Genomic DNA, 13,197 nt, shown 5'->3' on the forward strand with positions numbered 1-13,197 from the left:
TTTTTTGTTTTTGCATTATTTACATTTAATGTAAATGTTGTTTACTAAGTCTGTGTTGTGGTCACCAACAATGATCATGCTGTACTGCACTTTTTTATCTGTATTGTAATGTCTTTTGTCTGGACCCCAGGAAGAATAGTCTCCCCTACGGTGTAGACTAATGAGGATCTTTAATAAACTAAACTAACTGGTTGCATCACAGTGTGGTATGGGAGCTGCACAGCCAAGGACTGCAAGGCCCTGTAGTGTGGTCAGGTCTGAGGAGTTCATCATCGGCTGTGAAGACTGTTACCACCTTATGGAAGGCGGTACCGTAGCATCCAGTCTCGTACATGCAGACTGGGGAACAGTTTTTTTCCCCCGAGGGCCATCAGGCTGCTAAATGGACATTGATACACTTTCGCCACTTTGCACTCGTCACTTTACATGCACGGTCACTTCCAAAGTACTGTTTGCACTAGCAGTAATATTATCAGAAATAATGCACTACCTGTAACTCCCTCACTGAATTGACTGTAAGTTAGTATAGGTTTAATAGGTTAGTTTATTATGTGTATTATATGTACAGTATATATGTTAGTATTTTATGTATAGGTTGTTATATGTTTAGTATACTGTATTGTATATTTATCTTGGATATTTAGTAAGGTTATTATGTTTATTACGTTTAAATTATGTTCAGAGTACTTGTACAGAGTGTATGTCATGTTATACTATGTAATGTTATGTTCTGGTAGGTTGTTGTGTGGTGCCTTGTCCTAAGAATTTCAGTGCCCAGTCTGATCCTGTGTAATTATGTGCATCTAACAATAAAATACTTGCCACTTGTAACTAAACAAAAGTCTCCCCTGTAATCTCCGACTACGGTCAGGGACAGAGCAGGAAGGTTAACATCAGGCTTATTAATACAATACTGATTTCTTTGATTGAGTGTGGTTGTTTAGTGCGATGGAGGTGTATGATCGTTATTGTCCATAAAGGAAGGCATTGCTACATATCAGGGGTAAAAAAAAATGTTTCCGGTTCATCGCGTCCATTTAGCCCCACGTCACATCTCTGCGCCCCTTTGAGAAAGGCAGATTTAAAGTGAGGAATCGAGTGAGTATGCAGTAATTAAAATAACAGCAGCCTTATTAAGGGAAAGAAGTCCACACCTCTCAATAGTTTTTTTAATTTTTTTATATTTCATACTATAGAGCTATTTAATTGGCTTAATCTTTTTGATTGTTATTGTATTGTACAGTTCTGACATCCAGCCTATATCTTGCAGCCATAACATTTCTTTAGGTGTTGTAAAGATGTCTTTTATTAATAAAACCACACTTCTATGGGAAGCATTATAATGATTCATTACAGCATATCATAAAGTTAAAGCCCCTTTAACTCAACCACTCAGAGCCACACATAAACAACAGATTTGCACTTTTCTAGGCCCAGGCTGACAACCTAATTTACATAAATAGATTTCAGAGCCCCATAAAACGGGGGCAGAACAACTTCTTCATTCACCTATGTAAGATTAGTGAATAAAAAAAAGAACAACACATGGATACCATTTCTGCTGCAACGTCTGCGCAACACAAAAGCTGGAATTAAGCCACTACTGCCGGGCTACACAAGTCAGTGAAGAAAGTGTCCCTCTTGTGCAGCAATGCACCCAGAAAGTGGCGGACCCTCTCCTCCCGGCTTGCTGTATAGCTGCGCAAGGCTTCCTGCCGGCTCTGAGCATCCACGGGCGTCCCGTTGCCATGGTGCTGTAGCAGCTCGGCCACACAGGAGCGGTCCGCCTCCAGCTGCTGGAGAGCTTGGTTTTCTCTGTGGTGCTCCCGCGCTTTCTGTAAGACAATTCCCAATAGAAGTGCACAGGCACTAATTAGAGGCTAAGGCTTCTGCAAGGCAAATCATTCCCTTACTTCTTACAGTCTCTAATCATACATTGTGCACAACAAGGAATCTATCTCAAGTTTCTACTAAGTCTGTATTTTTGTAATGTTCCAAACAGATATACCAGCAGATGTCACTGTCCTGAAGCATAGGTTGCCATTACTCTCCTTACTTAAACACATTTCAACCTGAGGCACACACATGACATAGCCTTTTTGCATGAGTCTTATTTGAGGGCACCAACTAACTAATAACACTATGCTCAATCTGAAAAAGTTTAATTGAATTCCTGTATACGTTTACTGTATCAGGACATTATCCACAAAGTTTCTGAGCATAATGTTTATATTATATTTATGCTTACTCATATTTCAATTCAGGCCCCTGGACTGAGATTTGACCTTACCTGCAGAGAGCGGTGGTTGAGCTGGTACTGAATAATGGCCTCACACAGGTTCCAGAAGGAGTACTCTGGCCACAGCACGGACTGGAACACTAAGCATGAATACGATGTCTATAGGAGGGGAAAAAATACAGCAAAAATTGCCTTTATTGTGTGTATCAATACAGCAACACTAACCAGACTGAGACCGCTGCAGAGGTAAGTGAGAAGTAAGTGAGAAATTCACCATAACCCCAACAGCTTGCTCATTTTGAGCATGATGGTTTTCTTAACCAGAAAGAAAATCTATCCTCCGTTCCCTAACGATAAACACTTAAAAAGGCCCAAACACGTATCATGCTGGATGAATTAATGGAATTCAAGCCAATTGGGTATGATGGAACGATAGTTCCAGATTGCATATATGACTGTCCTAAATGTGAAAGCGGTGAGCTGTCCTACATGCATCAGGGGTGAGCTAGCATCTTTTATGTGATGCTAACTTTAGGATTAGGATTCTCCATCATATTTGCAGCTGAACATATTTCAACAACCCCTAATAATGGTTATGGTATAATGTAAACTGCACTTGAAGGTAGCTGTTCCTATGGGATTGCGACATTATGGGAAGTAGGATTAAATATAGATGCATATGGAGGTTTGGAAATAGCAATACATAATGAATGAGCATAGTTAATAGGATCAAATAGATAGGATCAAATCCCACTGATTGGGGAGGAGACACTGCCTTGAGGTCAGCTGGTTTCAGCTTGTGTAGATAGGAGCAAGGAAGTAAGGAATGTGACAAACAAGCTGTGACCGTGAGAGGCGTCCCAGTTGATGACCATTGTGCCATTACTTGCTCTTTTAAATCAACAAGGCCTTCTCAGGTCATTCAAAACTTTTCCTCTCTTTAAGAGTAAGTACAACACTAAATGAAGCTTCTTCCCCTGGGTAAGTGGTTTTGCAATGTTTGGAATTATTGGGTTAGCTTGCAACACTGATGATCAGTCATCACTTCAAGGAGCAACAGAGGTCAAGCACGAAAGCACAAAAACAAAACTGACAGATTTGAACAAATTAACTCAAAATACTACCAAATTGGTGAATAAAAGACTACTTTTTAGTGCATCAGAGCCTGTGTGGGGTACATTTTTGTGACATTGTTCTTTTGTTGACCTGCACCCTATTAAGCAGATGTGTGTTCACTTCCCCATCCTCACTTTACTGTCACAAATAAAATCAAAATAGTATAGTATAAAATAAATAAAATAAAATAGTTCCACGAAGATGTTAAGACATTTGACCCATCTTTTTTGGATTTATGGAACTTCTGGGGGAGTTTAAACCATTGTAGACAAATATCATTCGGTCCATGGCTCGTGGATACACACCACACAACAAACTGATCTTGCAAGCAAGGTGAACATAGTGTAATCAGCTTGTTATTTCCTTTGTGAATAGTCAGCTAACTTAATCTACTTTTAGAAATAATCTATTTGGCAAAAAGTGTGAGATAGCACAATATCTATGCATAAACATCCCTCATTATAATGTTGTCAATTCATGATTCCAGCAGAGTCTGCCCTACAGCTCCCCTATTTAAAGCAATCAACTAACAGTGCTGATGAGGTCAGTGAAAGCATGTTGTTTGTTTGCCTGCAAAGAAATCATACAGGAAGTGAGCTCCTCTCTTACCTGCCAGAGCAGGAAGTCACTGAGGCGCACCTCTCCAGAGGTGCGTATGAGCAGGTCAGGGTTTGGGGAGTTACTGCTGTAGAGACACTGGCTCAGGAGGTCCTCAGACACGTCACTGCGTGCACGCACACGCGCAAACGCACACACACACACACACACACACACACACACACACACACACACACACACACAATGTGGTTAGTCTAATGACTAGTACACATCACTGGTTTCAGAGTAGGAAGTGAGCTATAGATTCATCGATACATTTGGTGTCGGTTGCATTTTTTTTTATTGAGATACTGCATGAAACCAAATCGTACGTGTGTGGGTATTTCTTTTCTGTTGCTCAACCTACCTGGGTCTGATCATGCCCTGTTCCACACCCCAAGCCATTTCTCGGACTGCGCCGGCGATTTCATGTCTCGATGTGTAGGCGAAGCACACATTCAGAAAGCATCTGTGCAAATCAGAAAAAGAGCTCAAGGCTTGATAAAGTAATTACCAATTAGCAATATAGAAAAGCCTTTCGATCATTACTTTCCATAACCTTTTCCTTACTAGCGTCATGTGCTACTGGCTATAGTACAGAGGCTATTCAAAAGGATTGTATCATTTACTGTGACAGTCTTTATCTCACCTTGACCTGAAAGATGCTTAAAGATCAGGAGAGAGCGACTGAGGCCTACCTGTTATGAGTCTTGGTGGCCACCACCGCCTTGGCAATGCCTTCTTGCAGGTCCAAGGGCAAAAGGGTCAGGTCTCCCAGCACCCGAATACACACACCATGCTTCTCCAGATTCTCTCTGAGTTCACAGGACACACATCAACGAGAATCATTATTGTGTTTGTATACCATTTTGCCATTTTCCAGCATGGTTTAAGACTTGTTAAATTTGCACTATTTAAACATCAAGTATTTTTACAACATTAACATTTGTTTTTCCTGGGTTAAGATTATGAATCCGGTAAGTATGTGTTTTTTTCATTGGATTTTCACTTTGTGATTATTTGTTTTTAGTTTTACACAGGAAAAGATCCCACAGCAGCCAATCCTCTCACAGTCACAAGCAGGTGCTCATTGTCATCAACCTAACCTGACCAATATAATGACTGCCCAACCATAAATCAGGATACAGGATACAACAATAATGCACAAGTGGCTGGAGACAGCCGCAACATGCACTGCATGTTGAACCTGGTCCTCCATAACAATACACTATGAAACTTGAAATTGTCTACCAAGATCAGCCAGCAATCTCCAATCCTGCACTTTACCCCATTTGCCAGTACTGTTTGTATGTGCCTGGTGTCCACTGCCCCTCTCACACAAATTAAATACTACTTTCCCAGTCATTAACCAGCAAAGAGTTAACCTCAACTCATTTATTCTCAAACAAACACGCACATTATTTAAAAACCTGATTATGTATCCATGTGTAGCGACCCTGAGTCAGGCTAGTTTTACATTCAGAAAATGAGCAAACGTCAAACACAACTAGCAGCTTCCTTCTTCAACCGCTCACTGACTGAAGTTCTACAGAGTTGGGAGGACATCATAAGTGGCTCGTCTTGAGCAATGTAGCCTTACCCCATGCTTTCTAACCGTCACCGAGCCGAAAACCCTGCTCTTCCACTCTGTACGTGCCCAATGATATCCCTATGCTGTAATGTGCCATGTGAATGTTGAACCGTTTCTGGTGGACTCCACTCCCACAATGTGGAATTATACCATCTGCCTAAACTCTTCACAAGTTTTTCTACAAAAGAAGGAATCACCTCACCATCAGTATAAAACTTCCCTTCCACCTGTTTTCTCTTGAGTGAATAAAAACTTAAATGGATCTTTGTATAATGCAATTCTAGCTTGTTCTTTCTTCTTCCTTCCATCTTCTTTGTCTGAGGTGCTCCACCCTCCTTAGCTGACAGAAGGGTTTTGGAATGAATTGCTGATCAACCTTTTATATGGTAACAGTTATCTTTCCATGATGATGTTGCATTTTTTCCCTAATTGCTATGCGACTGCTTTTCAATGATGAGTCCACCTTCTACATGTTTGTTATAGCTTTGGTGCACTTGAATCAGTTAATCTGTGAAGCAGGCTTTCTCCCTCACAATTTTTGGTCGTATTTATTTACCATCATGCTAGAGCTACACAACTACACAAAAGGTGCCGCCTTCATCAGCACCTTGACATACGACATCATTTGATAATTTGTCTATAATAAATCGTTTTTCTGACCTTCCCTGCCACAGACGCGGAAACTTACTGTTCATCCAGAAGGCGGGTGAACTTCTGCTTTGCCAGCTCCATTAGCCCGTCCACCTCCTCTTTGGAGCGCTTGAAATTCTCAATGCTGAAGGCGTACACGGTCACCTCGCGGATGTCAAGTTGCAAACACCAGCGCAGAGTCTGAAGGAACAACAGTGGTTCTGGTGTCAAATGGTTAGGCAGGCTAAATGCATGAATAAGCTTTGTGTCTTTGGTGAGTGGTACTTTGTTTTACCCCCAAAAGGCTTTGTAGTATGGACAAGCTCACCTCTGCTAGTTTCTCAAAGCCTTGGCTATGCCCTTCATGGCGCTCAACATGCCGTTTGCGAGCATAACGTCTGTTTCCATCCATGATGATGGCAACATGTTTGGGAATTGGTCCTGCCTGTGTCAATGAAAAATGAGATCTGACTTAACTGTTCAAAATAGCTCTTTAAGAGGCATATCGTCACTTGTCAAATACTTATTTTATGTTGAAATGACAGTTCACGTTATTGTTTAGATAAGGACAAAGTGAAAAGGCTACCTTCAATACGTTGGCAGAAATCCTCTCAATGAGGTTTAATTCTCCTTCTCTTATCCACGACATGAGATTTTCTGTGTAAACAAGAGCGATGGATGTAACGTCATTATCATTAACTCAAAGCAGAGACATCATACAACTTTACTCAAGGCATCCAATCACATGATTGCAGCTGTCAGATAAGAAAACACAAAACCACCTGTTTGGCATAATTCTTGCACAGCTAACAAAAGGCAGTACCCAAACACAAGTGTAGGCAACCAATATTATATTATTCCAACAAACGCACACTAAATAAGTAAGCAAACACTAGCTAACCAGAGGAGCAACAACTAACATTAGGGTATTTCTTGGGGCCTGAATGAACTATCAATACCAATCTAACAAAAGAGAGTAAATATCAGCTGACCTACATTCTATAATCGCTTCGTTTCAAGAACCACAGAATACTATCTGATACGAACTGTTGATGCTAGGAATTAATGGAAATCATAGACAGTAAAGATGGAAATCTATTTAGCTTATAGCTACCTAGCTAGCTGAGTTTATTAAGCAATTTGGTATTATCAAAATGCACGACGTGTTAACTGACAAAAGCTAATTTTCAAAGTCTAGACCGACATGAACACTGAACATTTCCATTCATTAAAATGAAAAGGGTGTCAAAGGCTCGAAATTATGAAAACCAACTCACACGACTTGTGACTAAGAATGACGTCCACTTCCTCCTAAGGAATTCTTCGTGGGTGCTACAGAGACTGTTGCGGTAAACATTTGCGCACCACTACCACCAACTGGTTGGAGTAGTGTAATGGCAAAGATTTCGTCAAAGCCGAGAGTCACGAGAAAAGTTGGTAGCAGTAGTGGGTCGTGGCTGGTCATGTATACTAGCAGCAGCAGGTCATCCTGGAAGATCCCTCTGATCAGAAATCTTTCAAGTAATGAGCTCTCCTCCTTAGTTGCATCTAGCCAATCTAATCTGCCTTCTACTCCCTCGTCACTAGAGGTACATGACTGATGCTACGGACATTCTTCCAGTTAGCTCTGGATACCGCCCTCTGTCCACAAAATCTGATCGATCAACCTTGGTTTACTGAAAATAGTGTAGTTGTCATTAGACAAGGTCCCACCACCCTCCTCTAGTCTATCTCGTTAACAGTTTTGCCTGTTATCACGCTGACGCGTGTAGTGAATGCTTGAGTTCACGTATTGAAGTGACACGTAAACTACACTAAACAGTAGGCCTACAGTACCAGTAACTGGAATACCGTAGCTAAATAACTGAAGACGTTGTTTATTATTATTCCTTGACTGGCATAAATAGAAATTGAGAGGATTTCAGACAGCATGCCCGATTTGTTTAAATGAATAAATACATTACACAGTCGATTTTTTTCATCATGATGTCTGATTTACAATGACCACATAATGTAGGCCTAAAACTACAATGTGCACTGACCATATTCACACATTCATTTTCATACGGAGAGTTCAGTTTGTTCATAGTGAATAATAAATTCAATACATTTTAGATAGATAAATTCAATACATTTAGATTTTTGTTTGTGTCAAGAAGATTATTTGGGTTTTTTGCATGTCTTGCGAATGGTCCAGCATCAAAATACAGGAAGCAGAAGTTGTTATCATAAGAAGATTGACTATAGCCACACTCCTTAAAGACTTGAAAGAATACGAGAATAACTGGTAATTTCACATGATTGTTTTCTGGTTAATAAGTATGACACTGGATGGTATCACCAACATTTCCCTCTGGATTAATAAAGTATCCATCTATCTATCAAGCTTTTGACTCACTTTTGCAAGGTGCAATTCACCAGAATGATTGTTGAAGGGCCCAGCTGCTGAAGAATCAAGAATCTTCTATAAAGACTGATCTATGACATCCATAAGAAATTAGATCCAATCCATAAAAATGCTGTACCTCTAACAGCAGCTTTACCATGCCAGGATAATAGGTAAGGCAATACTCTCTAGGGCCAACTTGCACCGGGGCAGAGTCGGAAACAACTCCTCAGCGACCACCATCATAAACACGGGGGTGCTGCAAGGATGTGTGCTATCCCCCCTGCTGTTCACGCTGATGACCCACGACTGCTGTGCCAAATTTGAAACGAATCACTTCATCAAATTTGCAGATGACACAACAGTGGTGGGCCTCATCAAAGACAACGATGACTCAGCATACAGAGAGGAGGTACAGCTACTCATCAACTGGTGTGAGAGGAACAATCTGCTTCTCAACGTCAACAAAACAAAAGAAATTACTGTGGACTTCAGAAAGAAACAACCAACACACATCCCACTCATCATCAACGGCAGTGCAGTAGAGTCAGTGAAAAGCACAAAATTCCTGGGAGTGCATCTCACAAATGACCTCTCATGGACTACCAACACCACCGCGCTGGTCAAGAAGGCGCAGACACGACTCCACTTCCTGAGAAGGATGAGAAGAGCTGACCTCCCCACTTCTGCCCTCACGACCTTCTTCAGAGGGGCTATTGAGAGCATCCTGACCAGCAACGTCTCTGTCTAGCTGCAGACAAGAAGGCACTGCAGAGGGTGGTGAGGACAGCAGAAAAGATCATCAGGTCGCCCCTACCAGCCATTCAGGAACTGTACACTTCTCACTGTTCCAAGCGGGCAATGAACATCATCAAAGACACAACTCATCCAGCACACAGTCTGTTCTCCCTTCTACCATCAGGGAAGCGGTACCGCAACCTAGATTTTTGACAATAAAGTACACTTGACTTGACTTGACTTGACTCTAGAATAGGCTACACACAAGGGGGCGACATTTCTCTTAAAAATGTATTCAACTGTTTCTAAAACGTAAATGAGTCGGCTATAGGTTTCAGTGGAATACAAACACAGAATGTATTGATTCGTTCATTAATTTGTGTTTCTGTCAAAACAGTTCTTTATTTATGTTACTTTGTTGTGACGTTACAATTTCACCGGCTTCAATAGGCCCAACTTTAACATATCCAATCTTTTTTTACCAAACATATGTCCTAGCTCAGCCTGAATCACACCAATCATGTATCGGGAATATTTTATTTAATGACGTGTGTCCTTCATTCCATAGTCTGAGATGAATGACCATTAAAATACCGTTAAAACGGTAACATAACTTATTTAGCCAACGTTTAAAGCGGAACAATGGTAGAAACACAGCATTTCAGTGCAATTTAAATTTACAACGGCTAGATTTATATTACTACACCTGAGACGTCATCTTCATGCGCTTACGTTAATGAGTTTTGTTTACTAGTGACAACCATAGACAACGGTTGCTAAGTGAAGCAGTCGATCTTTTAACCCAAGTTGTCTCAAATAGTTGTGGACAGATGAAAACCAAGCCATTTCTATGGACCCGATGCTCAAGAAATAGTCTGGGAGTGACCGTTGTGGGTATACAACTTGTACTAGAAAATTGTGAGCTTAGCTTCTGAGGGGATTTGTTTAAAGTGCAAGAATGTACACATTTTGCGCTGAAAATGTCAGGTCTCTGCAGGACCAAATCAGAATGTTTGTAAACGGTCCATATGTGACTCCATGAGAGAAGTTGGGAAAAAAAGGAAAAAGAACCAAGGTTTTGACCTGCTTGTTCTGCTGTGCTTATATTTGTTTGCTTGTTCACCATCAGAGATCTTACATATTATCAGAGGCACAAATACCCTAGCAAATTGGTCCGTCGTCGGCTACCTTCATCAAGCAAATACAAACGTGCATATTGGCAGTTAAATGTAATCTGTTTCTGAGGGATTTTCGTGAAGACAAAACACGTCAGTCTTTTTGTATATGGGGTTTCAGAAGTTGTCTAAAGAAATGTATAGGCATTTAATCAACTGAGAAAGCAGTTTTGTAAAATACTTAGGGTTAGTTAGGAAAAGACGTATGCAGCGGTCTTGGTTTTCCTTTATGTCTGGGTGGTGATGCACCCTAAAAACAACACTTGAATTAAAAAAAAAATTATACTACAGTTGTGATGCTTTAAAATAGTAAGGATTGCTTTACCATACAAATTACACAAGCGTTGCCATAGAAATTTCATAATACCCTTTCTTCTGAGAGATTGTTATGCTACTTCTCTAAACACATTACTCAGAAGTAAAGCCAATGGTTTTAAACATGCTCTCATGAGTTAACTGAGGAAATGTAGAGGTCTTATGATGAGCTGAAATCATTCTGCTTTTAACCAGTTGACATTACTAAAGCAAACAGGCGTGCAAGCTTTCCTTATCTGGATGGTGATATTCCACCAAAAGTTTCCCCTTTGTTTAGCTGAGGAGTGATACTTTATCATTTTTAGGGCTGCTTTGTAATAGAAAGTTTATGTTACCTTAGATTCTGAGGGGATTTGTTTAAAGTGCAAGAATGTACATTAGTAGGGTAGAAATAAATGCGTTTCGGGTGCGAGTAAAAGAATGTTAACTTTGAATACAATAAAACCGCACTCTCAAGCTTTTCTCATTGCTATTTAGACCAGTTTATTTCCGGACGCGTTTCGGCCTAAGCCATGGTCAGCCACACGATGGCTTAGGCCGAAACGCATCTGGAAATAAACTGGTCTAAATAGCAATGAGAAAAGCTTGAGAGTGCGGTTTTATTCTACTCAAGAATGTACATTGTACGCTGAAAATGCATTAGTCACCCAATGAAATGGAGAGGTGTTTGAAGAACATCAGGTGTTCTTCTCTAAAGCATTTTTACTTAGTTGAGTGGTTGGACTAACAAAAAAGTTTGGCCAAGATGGTGTTGGCTACATAGACATAAAAACATTAATATGAATAAAAGATGACAATAAATGTCGACACCAGTCAAATTTCTTTTTCTTTTAAGAACCAAAAACAACTCTGAGCATGCAGTCAGATTCTCAAATGGCTGTTAAATGGCTACATGAAGTCTTCTTCTTGTTGTTGTTGTGTGAAAAAGGGGCTTAAGATAGAGGCATGCACGACCATTGTTTAGTGTCACCCCCTATGACCTAGGCATTGTGCATGTGGAGCATTATGGGGTCCACTGTTCTTGTGCACTCAAAGGATGTCACGACCCAGGAGCAAAAGGATTTGAACAGATGGGTCCATAGCCATTGTTATGTCCATGAATGGACACATTTATTTCAAGCGATAACAACTGAACTTATAGAGATTTAGAAAAAGTGATGGGCATGAGGGAAGGAAGGAGGAGCAGAGAGAATCAGAAGTAAGCAGATTAATGAGTCCTCCATACTGTCAGGAGAAAATATATTAGTGTGCATGCGGCATATCTAGTGCCTTGCCAAAGTATTCATCCCCTTTGGCTTTTTCCTGTTCTGCTGTCTTACAACCTGGAATACTTTTTTTTGTATCATTTCATTCGCACACCATGCCTACCACTTAGAACATGTGAAAACAGACAAGAAAGAAGACACATGATGTTTAAAAAATTGGCTTTCAGTAAATCAGAGAATAAAGAGAATCATTTTTTTTCTCTTTAAACTTTTGCATCCTACTGGTCTGTATTCTATTTGTTAGAATTGCGTGCACATTAAATAACATATTATTTTAGATATACAGATTGATACTACATTTGAGATATAAAATGACAGAAACTGAAATCAGAAATCTTAACATACCGGAACTACTGGTTATTTCATGAACCAATGATTGTTTATTCTCTTTCAGCATTATCTGGGTTTTAAAATAAGTGCACAGGCAAGAGCCTATGAGCTGAAAGTGAATCTCATGCAGACCTCACAGCCGTCAACGGACACTGAGAAACTCCAACGCAAAGCATCAGAAGTGCAGTTTAACCGTGAGAACATCAAACTGCATCAAGAGTATATAAATTATCTTCTTAAGCAATTTGAGAGTGCTACACCTGACCGCAGATTTGAGATGATGGAGGAAGGGGTGTTGCCTGATTCTCAACTGATTCCATCAGCCGTACCGGTAAGAATATCCGTTTTGAACCATCTGCCACATGGTTTACCAGTCATTCTCCCACAGCAGTATCATCCACAATCAAATGGGTGTGTGTATCATTATCATCATGTATCTGTACAGGAAGTGGAAGTGATTGTTGTAAAATGGAAAATTTGCACTGTACTGTAGAAATGATTGTAGCATAGGTGCTATAGTAACTACATCCATAACAATGCATCAACCATAGGCCTTAGGTTATAGCTGATTATGCCTGCGGCTGAATTTGGTATTGCTAAGTGTTTTTACAAAATCTAGTAGATTTATTCTAAGGATTTCAGAGGTCACTTTAAGTAGGCCTATTAAGTAATTAACTAAATCTACTAGATTTCAGTGAATTCAACAAAACAAAAACGAATGCATGTGATCATTTGATTACCCCTTTGAAACACTCATGCTGCCACTCTTTGAGGCTGGTGATGTTCAAGTGTTAATGTGGCGGTTAGAGTGAGTC

At 40.2% G+C, this 13,197-nt stretch overlaps 1 protein-coding gene across 1 annotated transcript; it reads right to left on the minus strand.

Moving 5' to 3' along the window:
• Positions 1-1,298: 1,298 nt before the first annotated feature.
• dhdds (dehydrodolichyl diphosphate synthase) lies at positions 1,299-7,514 on the minus strand. The gene is made up of 9 exons (XM_080858646.1): positions 7,453-7,514; positions 6,760-6,830; positions 6,502-6,618; positions 6,232-6,374; positions 4,651-4,767; positions 4,320-4,421; positions 3,965-4,079; positions 2,291-2,398; positions 1,299-1,835 (listed from the first exon to the last, which is right to left on the minus strand). The coding sequence occupies exons 2-9, from the start codon at positions 6,820-6,822 to the stop codon at positions 1,593-1,595; spliced, it is 1,008 nt and encodes a 335-aa protein (XP_080714772.1). The 5' UTR covers positions 6,823-6,830; positions 7,453-7,514; the 3' UTR covers positions 1,299-1,592.
• Between the last annotated feature and the right edge of the window lie 5,683 nt (positions 7,515-13,197).

The sequence above is a fragment of the Sprattus sprattus genome (assembly GCF_963457725.1).
Source record: "Sprattus sprattus genome assembly, chromosome: 19".
Taxonomy (NCBI): Eukaryota; Metazoa; Chordata; class Actinopteri; order Clupeiformes; family Clupeidae; genus Sprattus; species Sprattus sprattus.